General features: G+C 27.9%; 1 protein-coding gene across 6 annotated transcripts; it reads left to right on the top strand.

Moving 5' to 3' along the window:
- The first annotated feature begins 12,357 nt into the window (after nt 1–12,357).
- On the top strand, nt 12,358–16,069 carry LOC100265502 (E3 ubiquitin-protein ligase RMA1H1-like). Of its 6 annotated transcripts, none has more exons than XM_010649113.3 (4): nt 12,368–12,517; nt 12,718–13,048; nt 13,578–13,639; nt 15,159–16,069. In XM_010649113.3, exon 4 carries the CDS (start codon nt 15,201–15,203, stop codon nt 15,921–15,923), a length of 723 nt encoding a protein of 240 aa, XP_010647415.1. In that variant the 5' UTR covers nt 12,368–12,517; nt 12,718–13,048; nt 13,578–13,639; nt 15,159–15,200; the 3' UTR covers nt 15,924–16,069. The 6 variants fall into 6 exon arrangements, with proteins under 6 accessions (XP_010647416.1, XP_059595960.1, XP_002262822.1 ...); XM_019218665.2 differs by having other exon boundaries at nt 13,578–13,657; XM_010649114.3 differs by lacking the exon at nt 13,578–13,639 and having other exon boundaries at nt 12,358–12,517.
- Nucleotides 16,070–20,137: the final 4,068 nt, after the last annotated feature.

The raw sequence follows: 20,137 nt of genomic DNA, 5'->3' as shown, positions 1-20,137 counted from the left end.
ATTGTTCAAGAGAAAGCTCATCTGTAAAGGTATCTTTACAAAAGTCTCAAAAACCCTGTTCTGTATTAAAAAAATCCTAGTTATCTTGGGATAACTGGTTTATGAAGTGGGGCCGTTTGGGTTAAGCTTCAACCAGCCCAAACACCCAGTTCTCAATCTAACAGGATTAGACTAGAGACTTGCAAATAGATGCCCAACACAGATCTCGTGACCAAAGTAGTAGTAGGCCTGCTTGATAAGTTTTTTCAATTTTTAAAAATTACTCTATAATGTTTAATAAAATAAAATTCCATTTGAAAACTTGAAATGTTTTTAATATTTTTTAAAAATAATTTTTATATTTAATGTTTTATTTTTAAGCATTTTGCATGTTTGTATAACTATTTTTTTAAATAATATTAAAAAAATAAAAATAATTAAAAAAATATTGTTTGAAAGCACTCTGAAAACAGTTTATTTTCTACTTTTAAAAATAGGAAATAGAAGATAATTCTCTTATTACCAAAAGTATTTACTTATTTTTTTATGTTGAAAATCATAAAACAAATCTAAAAATAGTTACCAAATATAATCTTATTTTGAGATACATACATCCATGTGCATGTCTTTTTTTTCTTCCCTTTTTTTGATTAAAACCATAGTTGGTTCCATGAATGATTCTCACAACAAAATGAAAATTTTGGATGAATGAGTCTTGTAAGAAAAAAAAAAGACTTATAAAATAATGAGAGTTAGGTTGAAAAAATCAATAATAAAATCAAATTTGGTCAAAATTTCCTAAATAAATGGTCCCCGATCACATCATAAGTTTTGGTTGAGAAAATGAAGAATCATATCATAGTTTTTGGCTAAGAAAACGGAGGATTAGGGTTTTATCATGAGATTTAAAACGTGGAATGAGAAGATAAAAAATGCAAAGCAAAATGAGAACAAAGATTCGATTCCATAGGTAAAATATTTTTTAACAAAACTACAATTAATGATTTTGATTTTACCCCCAAAATATACGAAAATACTTTTGCAAAGTATTAATTGAAGGCATTAAAATTATAATTATCGATTATAGATTTTAAAATCATGGTGATTACGATTTTAAATTTAAACTTAAGATAAAATCAGAAAATGTATACATATAGACATGGGTGTAAATCTTATAAGATGAAAAAAAAAATTCCAAGTCCTCTCAAGGGAAGGGATGCCCTCTTCCCCATCCAAAATCTCCTCTTTTTTTTAGTTAAAAGGCATTCAGTGATGTTTGGATTGTTTTATTTTATTTTTTCATTTTTTAATTTTAATTTTCTTGGTTTTTTTCAAACTCTTTCAAATGTAAAGTTCAAAGTTCACTAAAGGCTTAAAATCAAATTTTAATGTAATTTGTAAATGTTAAATACTTTTAGGAACAATTGTGTTTTGGATCTAATTGGGTCCAAAAAAATAAGTTTTGGTTCATATAAATTCACCATTTAAACCTAAAACCTAAAGAAAATGTGAAATTGAGAAAAAGGATATGGATTTTTTATCTTTTCAAAAATGATATTTATTGACTATGAAAAAAAAAGAGTAAAAAAACATTAATTTAAATTTTATTCATTTTACAAAACTCAATAAAATATAATTTAATTTAGTGACTTGGAAAAAAAATACACTATTTTCCAAAAAAATAAAAATAAATTATTATTATTTAAAAATCAAACATCTTGGAAAATATATATTTTTAAAATTGTGTATATAAAAAATAACTAAAAATATGTCAAATTTATTTTTTTTAAATTATATATTTTTGGAATATATATATATTTTAAATTAGTTTTCTAAAAATAATAAATTTTCAGAATAATTATTAAAATAAAATTAAGATAAAAAAATTTGTTAAACATTGTGATAGAAAATATTCAAAATAGTTTTGAAGGATATATTGGTCTCTTTATATTTTATATCTTTCTCTTCAATTATGTAATTTTTATGGGTCAAATCTTAATTTTTAGGTTCAACTAGATTCAAAACACAATTGTTAAAAGGTCATGAAATAAAACTATGTAGTAGGTAGAGCCAGTACACCAACTATACCTGATGGATATAAATTAGAATTAAATGGGTGGCCCATATTGTGTGCATTGGACCGACCGGTGAACTTCTAGGAGCCCACTTCTCTCCATATTTGAGTCATTTTTAAAGTATGGATGGTGATTAAAATGTTTTAGGACAAAGAGGGTTTTAACTTTTAATCATGGTTTTAGTTCAACCAAGTTTTACCTCGAAAATATCATGCCCAAAAAATTGGTCTAAGTCATTTGAAAGTTAGTAAAGGAAGGTAATCATAATAGGTTTAAGTTTAAGTTGATTTAAGTGAAGTACACTAGGGATTTACTAAAGATGCATATGATGACTAGATAAAATTTTTAAGATCTGCTGCCTCATAAGTTTTGAAGTCTTCAATTTAGTTCAATTAGGGTTTCACTCGATGTTATGATCTTGAAGCTCCTATTTATCCTTTTTTAGTTGATTTATTGCTATCAAAACTTAAATATTAAATAAAATATAACTCTTTGAGTTATTAATTTTACGGTAAGATATCCCACTTTTAGGTAAATAGTGATACTTAAAGTAGACTTATCAACCTGATCTGCAGGTATGTTAAAACAACTTAATACTCAAGAGCGTCAATTTTAGGGAATTAGTCACCATCCCTAAATATTGTAATTCCTTCTAATAGAAGTGATAGGCATAGGTAAAAAGTTTCATATATTTCTTTATTAGATAACTATGCATAGCCACGCTATCAAGACATCTAAACCACCAACTTCACACCAAAACCAAAAGAATAATAATAGATAATTCACGGGAAATCAAAGTAGCTACAAGATAAGTTATTTGACTAGGAATTTACTCATATTTTAATCTATAGTTAAACTAAAATAACAATGGTTGATTAAAAAATTTGTATTGATTTAGTAGGTATGTTACAACAGAAAAATCAAATATCATATTGGACGTTATTTTAGTATATTGGATGTTCTCTTTATAATATTCATCACATCATATTACATTGAATGTTTCTCCTAGAAGTATTCATCTTGATGCGACATGTTAGATGTCGTATTTATAATGTCTTAATTGACATTTCCCAACTGCTAAACTTTACAATGAGTTAATCCTCATTGTGACATTGACCAATTCATACTTTATAACTAAGGAGTGCATGAATCAAATCTTCAATGAGGAGTAATTATCTAAATAATTTTTAACGAATCTTGACATTAAATTCATGTGGTACATATCTCGTTATATTTTAACAACCATTCACTCCTTCTACGTAACCATATCTTCACTTCATCATCCATTGAGCTGTCACATGTGGGCAAATAGTTAGACTAACATAATTTAATCGTGTTTGGGGAAAGTGAATGAATTTCTTCATTGTAAGGATAAAATTCAACTCCACCATGCTTAATAGATGGAAGATGTGAATGTCCATCACGCTTTGAATGTGTGCTTGAATTTAATCAGGTCATGACAAGTGGGGTTAGTATGTATGGTTGGAAAAGTTTGTAGAAAAATACACATGTGATGCTAGAGTGATGTCAAATTCTTTCATTATTCTTTAATTCAAATTTAAAAATAATAATTAATTATCAAATAATTGTTCATTAATTTAGGTATTAATAAGTGGGTTTGGGTGATTGGATAAGGTTTTGGAAAATAACCCATGGAGCCTGAGATTTTTGTTAAAGAGATAATGAGAAAAATATTATATTATAGACATCATTTATAAATTGTAAGGTAATTAATGGTATTTATTATTATTATTATTATTATTATAAAATTAAATATTAATTATGAAAATGTATCAAATTAAACAACTAATAATAAGAACATTTAAAAAAAAGTTTTAGATTTATATTAAAAAGAAATTATCAAGAATATTTAAAGGAAATTTTTAAAAGAATTAAAAAAGAAAAATAAAAATCATTAGAAAAAATTTCAATAATTTTAACCATTTTGCAGAAAAACTCTTCTTCTTCTTCTTATTATTATTACTATAAAGAATTCAATCATTTTTGTTATAAATTTTGATATTTTTCCAAATAGAAGAGGTATGTGCTTAGGTCTCCGTCTTATAACTTGAATTCATAATCCTATTTATTTATACTTTAGTTTCTTTATTTATACTTACATCCAAAGGTTTAGATTTTTTTTTTATGAACTTTTATAAGTGAAAATTAAGATTTGGATAAATACCAAATCAATAACTTAATTTTTTTATTTTTTCAAATAATTTGATATAAGAGAGTTGAAAGTAAATAGGAAAACAATATGTATGAATATTAAATAAGATTTTATTTATTTTAGTTAGATCTTAATATATTTTTAGTAGTTAATAGTAAATATTATTTTGTTTGGTAATAATATTTAATTCTCTTTTAAATTGAATTATAGGGCCAAAATTTTCATTTTCATTTTTATTTTCCTTAAAAGTTTTAAATATAGAAGGGAATTTTTTCCATTTTTCTATATTGAAAAATTGAGGAGATTAAGCAACTAAAAAAATATAAATTCTCGATGTTTAATAATAGGTTTAATTTAGTTATATTGATTAATATCAATAAATTACTTTTAATTGAATAAAAATAATCAATTATTTTAAGTTTTTTTATAAATATTATCATATCTACAAGTTCAATTAAGACCTAATAAAATATTCATCGTCTTTTATTTATTTAAATATTTTCATTAATTCACATGCTTCATATCTTATTATCAAAACACTAACAAAACATGCATAAACATTTTTTAAAATTTATGGTACACCCAAAAAGTAAAGGGTAATCAAGAAGAGACCAAGGCAAAAAGCAAGACCATAAGAAAAAATGACACCATGAGATGTCGGTGGGTTGGTGAGATTGTGAGAAGTAGCTTTTGAACAAGTACAACAATTTTTTTTTTTTTCAAAAAAAAGTTAAAAGCTTAACTAATTTGATATATATGGGGAGAATTGCGTTTTGGATTTAGTTGGGCAGAAAAATTAAGTTTTTGTTTATATAAATTCATTATTTAAACTCAAAACCTAGAAGAAGTGAAAATTGAGAAGAAGTATATGAATTTTTTATCTTTAAAAAAATAATTTATATTGACAATAAAAAAAAATTAGAAAAATATTAATTTAAATTTTATTTATTTTATAAACCTCAATAAAATTTAATTTAATTTAGTGATTTAGAAAAAATACACCATTTTCCAAAAAAATAAAAATAAATTATTATTATTCTTATTATTTAAAAATCAAACATCTTAAAGAATATATATATTTAAAATTATGTATATAAAAAATAACTAAAAATATATCAAATTTATTTTTTTAAATGATATATTTTTAATACATACATATATATATATATATATATATATATATTAAATTAATTTTCTAAATATAATAAAATTTTAAAATAATTATTAAAAAAAATAATTTAAGATAAAAAAGTTTGTCAACGTAATATAAAATACTCAAAATAGTTTTAAATGATATATTACTCTTTTCATATTTTATATCATTTCCTTTAATTATATAATTTTTATGGGTCAAATTTTAATTTTTGGATTCAATAAAAAAAAATACAATTGTTATTTTTTTTATATTAACAAAGTTTTAATTTTTAATATTAGAAAGATAGAACAATAGGACATAATGATATGCACGGTGACAAAAATATTATATTTTTCATATAACACTTTTTTAATTATATTTAAAAAAATAATATTTAAAATAAAAAATAAAAGGCGATGAGGAAGGTGCACGACATTAGCTAAAATGGAGACGAAAATCATCGCAAGACTCACGTGCTTGATGAGACACTACTTTTTCTTTGCCTTTTTCTAAAAATAAAAAATAATCGTTAGGCAGGAGGAATCTTCTACGGACACCGACGTTGCACTGACTACAATTGCGTCAGCAACTTCGTTTTTTTTCATCATTATCCATCCTTTTTCCTGTGGGGACACTTTCCAACGTCCTGCTATGCCTCACGCACTCCTCAGCTCCGAAGTTACACGCCACCGTTCGATGATGATCTGACAATCTTAGCGGTGGAGGCAGCGCAGCACCCATTCCTTACAATTCTTCATCAGAGAATTTGAGTTTAGGTCTCTAGGAGAGCAGCAATAAATGGTGGGGGGCCGACCGCCCCAAGATATTCAGCAGAAGGCCGGGACTTTTCTCAATAGTACAGTAGTTTAAAAAAGTTATGCTTAAATTATTGTAGTAGAAGAAGTTATTACAAATATATGGTAGTTTTTGCCACATAGGAGAGAGGAGAGAGGAGAGAGGGTGAGAGAGGAGAGAGGAGAGAGGAGAGAGGGTGAGAGAGAGGAGAGAGGAGATAGGAGATAGGGTGATAGGATATTACAAAAGGGAACTCGTCTCTTGAAGAGACGAGTTCCATGAAAAAAAAAATATATATTTTTTTAAAAAAATTCTCATTTACTCAAGGGAACTCGTCTCTTGAAGAGACGAGTTCCATGAAAAAAGACAAGGGAAAGACGAGTTCCCAGGGAAAATTTTTTTTTTTTTTTAAATATATTTTTTATTTAAAAAAAATCCCAAATTAAATAAATAAAAAATTCCTAAAGGTAACTCGTCTTTTGGGGAATTTTTTTTTTAAATATATTTTTTATTTAAAAAAATCCCAAATTAAAAAAAAAAAAATTCTTAAAGGGAACTCGTCTCTTCAAGAGACGAGTTCCCATGTAAAAAAAAATATATATTAAAAAAAAAAAATTTCCTAAAGGGAACTCGTCTATTGAAGAGACGAGTTTCATGGGAAAAAAATTATTATTTTTTTTTAAATATATTTTTTGTTTAAAAAAAATTTTCCTAAAGGGAACTCGTCTCTTCAAGACACGAGTTCCCATAGGAAAAACAATATTTTTTTTTTAAAAAAAAAATCCCAAATTAAAAAAAAAAAAAAACAATTTTTTTTTTTAAAATATAATTTTTTTACATGGGAACTCGTCTCTTGAAGAGACGAGTTCCCTTTAGGAATTTTTTTTTTTGTTTTTTATTATTATTATTATTATTATTATTATATATATTTTAAAAAAAAAAAATTTACATGGGAACTCGTCTCTTGAAGAGACGAGTTCCCTTTGGAATTGGTTTTTTTTTTTTTTTTTTTTTTTATTTGGGATTTTTTTAAATAAAAAATATATTTAAAAAAAAAAAAAATTTCCTATGGGAACTCGTCTTAAAGTCCAATTTTTTAAATTAATTTTTTTTTGCCATAGGAAATTTTTTTTTTAAAAAAAATATATTTTTTATTTAAAAAAATCCCAAATAAAAAAAAAAAAAAAAAAAAAAAAAAAAAAAAAACCAATTCCAAAGGGAACTCGTCTCTTGATATATATATATATATAATAATAATAATAATTAAAAAAAAAAAAAAAAAAAAAAAAAAAACAATTCCTAAAGGGAACTCGTCTCTTCAAGAGACGAGTTCCCATGTAAAAAAAATTATATTTTAAAAAAAATTTGTTTTTTTTTTTTTTTTTTTTTAATTTGGGATTTTTTTTTAAAAAAAAAATATTGTTTTTCCTGAAGAGACGAATTCCCTTTAGGAAATTTTTTTTTAAACAAAAAATATATTTAAAAAAAAATAATAATTTTTTTCCTCTCTTGAAGAGACGAGTTCCTTTAGGAATTTTTTTTTTTTAATATATATATTTTTAAAAAAAATATATATATATTTTAAAAAAAAAAAATTTACATGGGAACTCGTCTCTTCAAGAGACGAGTTCCCTTTGGAATTGGTTTTTTTTTTTTTTTTTTTTTTTGTTTTAATTTGGGATTTTTTTAAATAAAAAATATATTTTAAAAAAAAAAAATTTCCTATGGGAACTCGTCTTAAAGTCCAATTTTTTAAATTAATTTTTTTTTGCCATAGGAAATTTTTTTTTTTTTTAAAATATATTTTTTATTTAAAAAAATCCCAAATAAAAAAAAAAAAAAAAAAAAAAAAAAAAAAAAAAAAAACCAATTCCAAAGGGAACTCGTCTCTTCAAGAGACGAGTTCCCATGTAAATTTTTTTTTAAAATATATATATATATATATATATAATAATAATAATAATAATTAAAAAAAAAAAAAAAAAAAAAAAAAAAAAAAAAAAAAAACAATTCCTAAAGGGAACTCGTCTCTTCAAGAGACGAGTTCCCATGTAAAAAAAATTATATTTTAAAAAAATTTGTTTTTTTTTTTTTTTTTTTTTTAATTTGGGATTTTTTTTTTAAAAAAAAATATTGTTTTTCCTGAAGAGACGAGTTCCCTTTAGGAAATTTTTTTTTAAACAAAAAATATATTTAAAAAAAAATAATAATTTTTTTCCTCTCTTGAAGAGACGAGTTCCCTTTAGGAATTTTTTTTTTTTAATATATATATTTTTAAAAAAAATATATTTTTTTTTACATGGGAACTCGTCTCTTCAAGAGACGAGTTCCCTTTAAGAATTTTTTTTTTTTTTTTAATTTGGGATTTTTTTTAAATAAAAAATATATTTAAAAAAAAAAAAAAATTCCCAAAGAGACGAGTTCCCTTTAGGAAATTTTTTTTTTATTTAATTTGGGATTTTTTTTAAATAAAAAATATATTTAAAAAAAAAAAAATTTTCCCTGGGAACTCGTCTTTCCCTTGTCTTTTTTCATGGAACTCGTCTCTTAAAGAGACGAGTTCCCTTGAGTAAATGGGAATTTTTTTAAAAAAATATATATATTTTTTTTCATGGAACTCGTCTCTTCAAGAGACGAGTTCCCTTTTATAATATCCTATCACCCTATCTCCTATCCCCTCTCTCCTCTCTCCTCTCTCTCACCCTCTCTCCTCTCTCCTCTCTCACCCTCTCTCCTCTCTCCTCTCTCCTATGTGGCAAAAACTACCATATATTTGTAATAACTTCTTCTACTACAATAATTTAAGCATAACTTTTTTAAACTACTGTACTATTGAGAAAAGTCCCAGAAGGCCGGATGTCTTTTTGCCACCTAGACCCTAATGTCGATATACAAAAGCCCTTTATTTATTTTTTATTTTTTTCAAATTAGTCCATTTTTAATTTATGTTGGACCTTTTTCTATTTTTTTATTTAAAAATAATAATAATTTATTGTGCTTTTCTTTTTTTTCATTCTTTCATTTTAATTATTTATTAACACTTTAAATATAAAATGATAATAATTATAATAATAATATATAATAAATAATTGATGAGAAAAAAATGATATAAAAATAAAGATATAATAAACAAATTTAACTTTTCATTTATGGATATCCTTAAAAATTTTAATTTTTAATTATATAAAATAAAAAATAAAATATATTTTTATTTAGAAAAATATATGTAATCAATATATTATTTTATTTTAATTTTATTAAAAATTAAAATTTTTGCATATTAAAATTATGCATCATGTGATCTTTTGAAAATAGTTTTTGAAAAATAAAGTACTATTCTCTTATGAAAAAAGTAATGATAAGTGTATTAAAAATATCACTCTTCTACATCCTGATGATACTTTTAACACACTTTAGTATTACTTTTTTTTTATAAAAAAAATGATATTTTTTTATATATATAAAAATATGATACCTTATTTTCAAAGGTTGTATCGAAATGTGTATTTTTTTTTTATTTGAAGATGCAAAAATTTAATTTTTAACAAAATTAAGAGAAATTAATATAATTGATAAAATACATTTTTTTAATAAAAAAAATCTATTTTAATTTTAATTTTATATAATAAAAAATATTAAAATTTTTAATAAAGCAAAATATTAAAACTATAACAAACTTTTTATCTTCTTTAATTAAAAATGTTTTAGGAACCGTAACCGATCGGAAAGTGGTTACTCAAATAAGTAAATTAGATATTTAATAATTATTTAAAAATAATAATGATACGACATTCACTTAATAGATTTTTTTTTTATAAAAAAAATCTATTTTTTGTTATGTAATTTGTTACCCAAAATACAATTAAAGTGTTTTTTTTTAATTTATTTATAAATACTAAATGGTGTTTTCAAAGGTGCTTCCAACAAAAATATGCTATGCATAAAAGTATTACAAATTAAAAATATTTTAATTAAAATTATTTTTAAACAAATTCTAAATATTATATCATATTAAATTATCAAGCTGAATAAAAATTCAAATTATAAAATAATAATCGGTAAGTAGACTCCACATTTTGGAAGATGTTGAATGGGCTTATAGGTTGGTAGTGCTTGCCGTCAAGGTTGAAACTATCGTTCACATGACGAGCGGCGAGCTCCATTTCCAAAATTGTACTTTTCACTTTTTTGCCATTAAAATAAATTATTTTTTTATTAGAAATATGGATATATTTGGTATTGGAAGATACGAAAGATATTTGACTTTCCTTAATCTCATGCCGGAGAATATGACTTTACACTACATGAGGTGCACAATTAGGTCATATTGCTTTGTATTGAAGTCTAGTATTTTCCTTTACAAAATATATTTTTTTCATTTATTTATTTACATTAATTATTATAATAATTAAATATTTTGTTTTATGAATTATTTATTTAGACTATCAATTATTTTAAAGAAGTTAGTGCTTGGAAGGATGTTGGTAGTTGGTAGTTGGTACTTGGTGAAAGAAAAGTCTTGAAATTCAAATGTCTCAAAGGACAATTAGCATGTAATTTAATAAATAAAAAGAAAAATAAATTATTATATGAGATAATTGTATTTTGATCCAATTTGATTAAAAAGTTAAGATTTAGTCATAAAAATTACATAATGGATGAGAATGATATAAAATATGAAGATACTAATATACCATTCAAAATTATTTTTTAGAAACTTTTTTATCTTAATTTTTTTAATAATTATTATCAAAATTTATTATTTTTAGAAAACTAATTTTTTTTAAAATATATTATAAAAATATATTTTTCAAGATGTTTGATTTTTAAATAATAATAATTTATTTTTATTTTTTTGGAAAATGATATATATTTTTTTTCAAATCACTAAATTATATTAAATTTTATTGAGGTTTACAAAAGAAATAAAATTTAAATTAATATTTTTCTATTTTTTTTCATAATCAATAAATGTCATTTTTGGAAAGATAAAAACTTTATATCATTCTTCTCAATTTTCACACTTTCTTTTTTAGGTTTTGGGCTTAAATAATGAATTTATATGGATCAATTTTTTTAAAAAATAATAATAAAGATAAAAACTTTATTTTCTTGTAATAATATTTTTTTTAAAAAAAAAAACCTGTGTAAAAATTTTGATATGATAAAGAGTATTTATGCCAAATTTTCAAATAAAAACATGAAAATTGTTATATTTTTTTATATGTAAAAATTAAATAATTTTAAAATTTATAAATTATTAACTAATTTCAATTATATTTGATTTGATTTTCTATTTTTATAATAAAATAAAATTATTTTTAATTATTTTTTTATTTTTAGTACTTTTAGAATTGGGAAAAGTGGATTGACTTATTAATTTAAAAAAATATATAAAAAAACCCAAAAGTTTATAAATCAAAATTTTCCTTACCCATTTACAAATATTTTAAAATACATACTTTTTTTTTTTCATGCAGTTAGTTTTTTTTTAAATTTTTTTATTTTAAAGTTAAAAAGATATTTTATGAAATAATTATATGATTTATAAAAATACATATATTTTAAATAGAAAAAGATAAAACAGATATATATAAAAATAAAAATTCCAAATTTTATTTTTATATTTTCTAAAAAGAGTGAGTCAAAACCATTTTTCACACCAACCATAAAGCTTATTAGTTTTTATCAACTATTTATAATTAACAATTAAATCAAATTTATCCCATCAATGTGTTTGTATGTATATGTGTATATATATATATATATAATCTTATTTTTATATTTTTACTTTAAATTTTTTTTTATTATCAAAAACAATATTTAATTTAAAGTAATTAAAAATTATTAAAAGATATTTAAAAAAAATTATATTTCATTTTTTTTAAACATGGAAGCATATAAATTATCATCTCATCTCTTTGAATAAAATAATTTTTTATTTTTTTAATTAAATAATCCTATTTCGAAAATGAACCGCCTTAGAAAAAGGAAATCTAAAATATCTTATGGTAATTTTAAAATATAAAAAAAAAATTAAGAAGATTCAGTGTCCCACAAAGTACGTAAAAACAGAGGGGCAGTGAAAAGGGTAAACCACAAGGCAAGGGGACCCATCAAGCACTAAACGGGTGCCACGTAAGCGAAAGAGATGACCGGTCTGTGAGATGTATAATCGACCGGTTTTTTTTCTATAAAGTCCCCCTCACGAGAGAACCGCTCTCTGCCATTCTCTCTATTTCTCTGTTCCTTCGTTGGCCCAATCAGACTCCCCATTGGAGTTTCTCCGCAGCTCTGAGAGCATCTTCTGCGTACCTACACTTCTGAAGCATCTGATCGGCGCAGGGGCATCGCTACTCGGTACGTGTTCGGTGTTTTCTCGATCTCTCTTTATTTTATTTTGTTTTAATTTTTATTTTTGGATGGACAAGACGTGGATCTTGTGTTTTTGTGGTTGGATGTTGGTGTATATTTTCTTCATTTCTGAATGTGCCGTCTTTTCTTCTCCTTTTTTTTTTTTCATGGAAAATTTGTGAATCAGTTTGGATTTTTCTTTTTAGATTTGAAAGGAATTCTGGGAATCACACCAAGGAGATGGTATTAGGAGGTTTTTTCTTTTTCTCAGCCTTTTGGCTTGGCTCTTGCTGTAGAGTATTCGTGCGGCCTCTGGTCAAACCCTATTTTTTTGGGGGTTGGGGGAAGTGATTGGTACAGTGGTCTGATTTCATGGCAAATACATTCTCGTCTTCGTGTCGGTGGGGTTATCTGTTCACATGATAACCATGGTCTCATTTTAAGTGGAGTTTTAGGCCCCATGAATGCCGGACAGAAAGAAGAGCGGTTTCAGTCGGAGAAGATAAATTAGCCGGAAGAAACAACGAAGAAAAGGAAGTATGGTTTTGTGTTTGTTCTCCGTCTTGACCTTGTACGAGTATATCAAGGCTTCATCTGGATCTCCTGTAATAACATGGTAAAGAAGGGGAAATGCTAAAGTTTGCTTCGAAGTAGGTTCCTTTCTCAAGCTGACTTTGACATTTCCTTCGTTTGTTGGGAGATTCAGACGAAGCCTCATAAACCAAATTGGGTTTCATGCTCAGAGGATTTTATGACATTTCGATCCTTCAGATGAAGGAAATATTGCTTTTTCCTCAAGAAAAGTGAAAAGAAAAGAGAAAAAAATAAATAAATAAATTTGCTGCGGTTTCTTGATTTTGTCCGCTTTCATGGAATTTCCTAGTTTCTTCCTCCTTTTGTTCCCATTAGAAAACAATAAAGGTTGTGGCGGCCCCTTTAGCTAAAACAGATCTGTAGATTAGGCAGCTGAGGAGCAAGTGCCAAATTTTGTGTGCATTAATGTTTTCTAACTGCTGTTCTTTTTCCGGTTTGGATTTCCATTAAATGCTGAATGATGAATGAATAGAGGGAGGGTCCCAGAAGGATCCGCTGCTAGGTAAAGCATCCACAAGGGACTGGAACAGAAAAGTATTTCTTCTTCATTTGGTTTGTTCATCCTTTTTCTCCTTCAATTTAATTTGTAGGTGTTGTGTCTTATGTCTGTTACCAGTCACCAGATGGGTGGGTGGAAGTGATGAACTGAATTGCAGGATTTTCTAAAATTACCCGCATGTAGTTAGGCCAGCATTCAATGATCCGATACTATATTTTTAGAAATTGTGCAATTGGAAAGGATGATTGTAGGAACACCAGTTTACAAACGCAACTGGGTTGCTGTGCCTTTGTAAAGATTCAAAAACCCAGTTGTGAAGGGGCAAAGGTGCCATTGCTCTTAGGTGGCTGCTCGCAAACTTAAAAAGAAAATGAGAGCAACAAAGATTTGTGAAACACTTCAGCTTCCAAAATGGGATTTTCCTCTTCTAACTCTGCATGTTTCTATTGACTGAAAATTCTTCCATTCAAGCTATCTTCTTAACCTGCTGCCATTAATCTGATTCCATCACTGTGTGAACTAAAAGCTCTCAACAATAAGTCCTAGTTTGAATTTAATGTAACACTGAGATAAATATAGCCAGTTATTAGTTTTCTAACCATAATTTTCTCTTAATTGAAAACATAGGTTATTTTTCTTCCTTGGTGAGATCAAAAGCTATTGCTATCTCCTTTCCTTCAATTCCCATTAAATGATCAAAACCATAAACAATGAGGTAGTAGAAGTTAGTAGTGATTAATGGTTTGGAAGTAATTGGATTTTTTTTTTTCAATCATGCAGAAGTTATGACTTGAATTTAAGAAATGATGTATCCAATTTTTTAGAAGATATTCTATTTCCATGTAATGCCCCACTTTGTCAATAAGTGGTTGAAATTGGTTGGAAGCTTTTTAATACTTCAGCATCCTCAGTCTGTCAAAATATTGGGTATTAAGGCACCTTCACCAGTATGTTAGGCCTTCAATTCCATATCTTGTAAGGCACCTAATTTAGCCATACTTATGACACGGTTGGTCCAGCTTATAAGGATATGGATAATGCTGATTCGAAAGTTTTAATGGTCCTCTTGGTTTAAATTGCTGAAAAGAAGAAAAGGAAAAGAATTTCTAAGGGGAACAGGCCAACATGTATTATAGGCTTCTGATAGATGACCTCTCATCCTTTTTTATTGTCTATCTAGTTCTAATTCATGATACCGATGTTGTGGTCCCTTCAATTATTTTTCTTTATTTAACCACTTGGTAGATGAGATGCATTTTCTTTTAGCCCCTATGTCTTGGATCACTATCGGGTTGGTTTATTCTGGGTTCCCAATTTTCAATCTGGAATCTTTGGTGAATCGTTATCATGTGTTTTGTGCATATTTGATTATTTGAAAGGATCTGATGCATATAAACATTTTGGTTTTAGCTAGACTTTTGTTGGAAGGTTAACCATATTCAAATAATGGGTGGTTTTGTTTTAAGTCTCGTAGTTATAAAACGTACTCAAGTCAAGAAACCTGGTTATTAATGCTTCGCTCTTATCTTTCTTTTTTCCTTGATTATTTTTCAGGGTTAAGAATTGGTTGGCTTGAAGAAATTGTGAGACAGATCCATGGCCATCGAGCAATACTTCGCCCATGACTGGAGATCTGTATCTGCTGCAGCAACTGAAGCTGAAAATCTTAATGATAGCTTTGAATGCAATATCTGCTTTGATTCTGCAAGAGACCCAGTGGTCACTTTGTGTGGCCACCTCTATTGTTGGCCATGCGTCTACAAGTGGTTCCATGTCCAGAGTGCCTCCCTCGCATCTGATGAGCACCCACAATGCCCAGTTTGCAAAGCGGAAATATCTCACACTACCCTTGTCCCCCTCTATGGTCGGGGCCAAACCCCAAGTGAAACTGAGCTAGAGGGCAAGACACACTGCTTTGGCATGGCCATACCCCCCAGACCGCCAGCTTGCGGAACCCAAGCGCTGATAAATGCTACATCCCACAATGGTCAGCAACTTCAATACCGTAATCCATATCAAAACCAGCAATATGATCCTCATCCATACAACGATTATGAACATGACTCTCCATCATCATTGTTCAACATGGGAGGGAGCACAGCAACAAGTTTCTTCCATCCGGTGGGCATGTTTGGGGAAATGGTTTATGCCAGGGTGTTTGGCAATTCAGAGAGCTTATATGCATATCCAAACTCATATCACCTAACAGGAAGCAGTACCCCCAGGTTGAGAAGGCAAGAGATGCAAGCTGACAAGTCACTGAACAGAATTTCAATATTCCTCTTCTGTTGCTTTCTTCTGTGCCTTGCCCTGTTTTAATTATAGTTAGCTGTACGCCCTTGCCCTTTTTGTATACTTTGTAAATCGGTTATGAATCGTAAGCTTACCAACTGGACTATGCATGGAACGCATGGGGAAGATGAGATGACAGATGAAAATATTTTAAACATCCTCTCTTACAGTTACTTTCTTGTTTGTCCCTTCCTGGCATTGGTTTTACCTCCAACTATCACCGAGTTGAATCGTGCCGGATACCTGCCACAAGAATAAGATAAAAATGGCCTTTTATAACCATTCTATACGTTTTATATTCCACATCTTGAAGGTTCTGTTTGGGATGAGTTATTGACTTTTATGTGGGGGGGTACTGTATGATTGTTGGCACTCCTCCTATAAGGACTGTTCTGAGTTTCGGCTGTTGCTCCTGCTAGCAACACGCTTTCATCTCAACCTGATCATGGCCCGGCCATGAGTAAATGAGGTGGTTCTAGGAATTTGACACCCCGTGGTGTTGATTTGTGAATGGGCCACAGGCCACTTTATTTCTAAGCCAACTGGATCACACTAAGAGCTTTGGGAACGAATCCTCTAATTAGATGGTACATGAGAACTCTTTTAAGGATAAGTCTATGATTTTCAATCAGGGAAAGTCATAGTGGGGGTGGTATTGGAGCCAATTGAGCGACAATCAATGCGGCCATGACGGTGTCTGATCGGCCATGCATATATCCACTATCTTATATTTGCTCAATTCAATACTATCAACCTACTCCAGTGGCACCCAAGTCTCAAAACTCTCACCGAAAGAAGAAAAAACCAAGACGCAAATCACCCGTCATGATAAAAGGTCTTGGCTCAATCTTTAATCATATCCCTTGTTTGAAAAAAGTGGTCCAGGGTCACCATGGCTTTCAACTGGGGATTGAAAAGCTATTGCCTTTTCCTCTGGGAATCCTGCTTTTGTTCCAATTCCCAAGTCATTCGCCCCAAAATTAGTTCAAAATTCTATTCAAAAGTGAGAAGAAAAATTGGGAATCCTAGTGTCTTCTTGTGAATTCTAGTTCTGCCTTCTAATTCAGTGGCTTTAACTTCTAACCAAAACAAATTACTTCCTTTGAACAAACTGGCCTTTCCCCCACCCCACCCCCCCATTACCTCATGCTAAAGCCAATCCCTAGTTTGATATGCATCTTGGGATGTGGCTGTGGTTCAACGGTCACATGTGAGGTGATAAAGCCAAAAGAAGAAAACAGGGTCACTGGCGCCATTATATACTTGCAATAATTAAACAAAAACCTTCTAGATTCCCACCTAAACAACGCATGAAATTGAAGCCAATAATTAATTAGTAGTGGGACGTATGCCTCTGGAAGCTTGCAATTCACTCAGGTCTCTCCCACAAGCACACTGATTGAAAGGAAATAATTTGTTTTTTAGCCCTTTGTCTCCGTTAGTTGACTCACAACTTGATGGAGGAGATTGACTCATTTCTCCACTGCAAGCCCAGCAAGATGATACATTGACAAGTGGCTTGATTTGCAATCTTCCAATGTGGGGGGCGACTTTTTCCGATTGGTCTTGGTTCTGATTCTGGTTTGGCCACCCAACTGACCCCAAACCCTTTTGTGGGTTTCGTTCACCAGTCGAGGCAACCACCCTCCGGAGCTAACGAGGCGACATGATGTGATTGGAGCTATGACTTTGTGGTTTTGCCATTTCCGTTTAGTCCACCCCCCATAAACACTTACGACCCTACAAACATGTCACATTGAACCACGCTGGATTGAGTGTGAAACAACATTTCTCCTCTCCAATTTCCTTTTTAGTAACATTCGTGTGTGAAATTGATGAACATTTTCACATTACATTTATTCATATTTAGTTTTTTTTTTTTTGGAATTTTCAGCTGATAACAGACTTTTGAGTCGTGACAGTAAGAATCACGGCGGAAGAGAAAAAGAGAAGGTGGGATCATTTTTTCTTAGACATAATCCTCATTCAAATTTCAAAGGTCTTTCCTGCTTCACTTTGTGACTTTGTATACAATATGAAAAAAGAGAAAGCAGAAAGAGTGGAGTAGATTTCAAATCTAAAATCCTACTAATTGTGCTTTCTTAGTTGTGGCATCATCATCTTCCACTACTTCGATCCTATTCATGTATTTATTTAGAATTTACTAGGAACGTCTAAAAGGCGACACGTGAAAGACACGAAGAAAAATAAAATTGGGCAATCCGTGATCCGTTTTAAATCATTGTGTTCATTTTTTTTTTCAACTCATTTGATGGTCTTTCTTCCCGTGATCTGGTTTCCATTATGTTTTGTTATTTGTCGTGTTTGCGAGTGCGACAGCCTCGGAGTCAAATATTTACATATAATTTTAAAAAATTATTATTTTATAAAAAAATATTTTTATCAAGAAAAGATAAAAAGTTAGATTTCTAAAATCGCGCTTTCAATAACTTTTTAATCCTTAATTATTAAACAAATAAACATCATGTATGATGCAATCATTTAATAGTCGGTCATCAAATTGGATTGGATCTTGTTTCACATGTTAATGAATCAACTAATCTATTTATTTAAAGCCATATTTTCAATATATTTAATGCGGGTTAAATAGGTTCGGTTATAATATGTTAATAGTTTTTTACAATTATTAAATAGGTTATAGTTATAATATATTCAATAGATAAATTATGGTCAAATTTGTGTTATGCGGATAGATAAAAAATAATATATATTTATAAAACATGTTATATAGATTAATACAAATTTAAATTGAATATGATTATATTTAATCTAAACTAATGAAAAATTACATCATGTTGGAATCTTATTAAATTTTATCATCTTTGACAAAAGCTTGGAAAAGTTTGTTATAATATAATCTTCACATGGCATTGCCATGTGATTAGCAGCTAAATTAAGGAAAAACATCCCTAGTAATATTGGATTAGGCATTAAGTACAAGCAGAGGGAATGAATAGTCGATTGAATGCAAATGTCTTTCACCATTTTGATTATATACGTGTAGACTAAAAAGACAGTTATTTTTAATAATAAAAAAATATAAAGATATTTTTGTCAAAAAATATCAAAAAAGACTAAAATTAGATTTCAAATTTTGAATTTTCAATGCATTTTTAATCAAATAACTCTCTCATAAATCAACTCATTTGTATTTTTTTTTTGTTAAGATGATGCAACAAGAACATCCCATATTTCATTATTTCTAGGGTTTTCAAAAGCAGTGTTTAAACATTCCGTTTTTATTTAAAATGACTTTATTATTTTTTACCTCCAATTAGAGATGACAATTAAATAAGTTTTTTTGAATGATCGTTTCACCCCTAATAAAAACAATTTGAAATAAAGGTAAATGGGCTCAAACAAAATCAGATATGAACCTGATTATATATAATTTTAAATAAAAAGTTATTTTAATTGATTTTTTTTTTCAATTTTCAACTTTTTAACATAAATAAAATGTTCGCTTTTTATAAAAAATAAATTATAAATATTTATAAAATCATATTTATTTTTAATAAAAATTTAAATTTAAAAAAAAAAAAAAAAAGATGAAACAAGACACATATAAGAAATTCCTATACTTGTTTAATTTTAATTTTTAGACAAAAATGAAAATAGATATAAATAAACAGGACAGGATTGGGATGAGGGTGACCTATCTCCAACCTGTCCCCGTTATCATCCCTACCTCCAAAATGGTTGGATTTCTTTATACTTATGTTTCATGTTTCCATGATTTAATATAATATATTTAATCATAGTTATTTATACTTCCATTCCATCTAAATTTAATTGTTCAAAAGGGTCTAAATTCTGAATTCAATATCATAGTTGTTGGTACCATGACATTTTCCAATCTTTTATTCATCCTTCAAATAATTTTCATATTTGGGCAGTCATATTTTAGAAAGCAACTTGGTAGATTAGGGTGAATGTAAGAAAAAATCCTATTTAAATAGGAAATTTTACAAAATTATATATTCATAAATATAACTTAAAACGTAGAACATCATATAAGCTTGCATTAGATATGATGTTGAGAATGTGTTTGTTAGTAATTTTAAGAAATATTTATAACATTTTTAATTAGGGGTCTCCAAAAAGCCCGCGGCCCGCGGCCCGCTTTAGGCCCGGCTCGAGCCCGTTTATGGGCGGGCCGGGCCGCGGGCCTAAATTTAGGCCCGTAGGCCCGCTGTGGACCCCGCATTTTCGGCTCAATG

The sequence above is a fragment of the Vitis vinifera genome, chromosome 10 (assembly GCF_030704535.1).
Source record: "Vitis vinifera cultivar Pinot Noir 40024 chromosome 10, ASM3070453v1".
In the NCBI taxonomy this organism is placed as follows: Eukaryota; Viridiplantae; Streptophyta; class Magnoliopsida; order Vitales; family Vitaceae; genus Vitis; species Vitis vinifera.
The sequence above is the reverse complement of the archived record's forward strand: the minus strand, read 5'-3'. Positions and strand labels throughout refer to the sequence as shown.

Excerpts from the sequence above, each read along its gene's own strand:
- LOC100265502 (XM_002262786.5), top strand. The coding sequence starts at position 15,201 with ATGGCCATCGAGCAATACTTCGCCCATGACTGGAGATCTGTATCTGCT.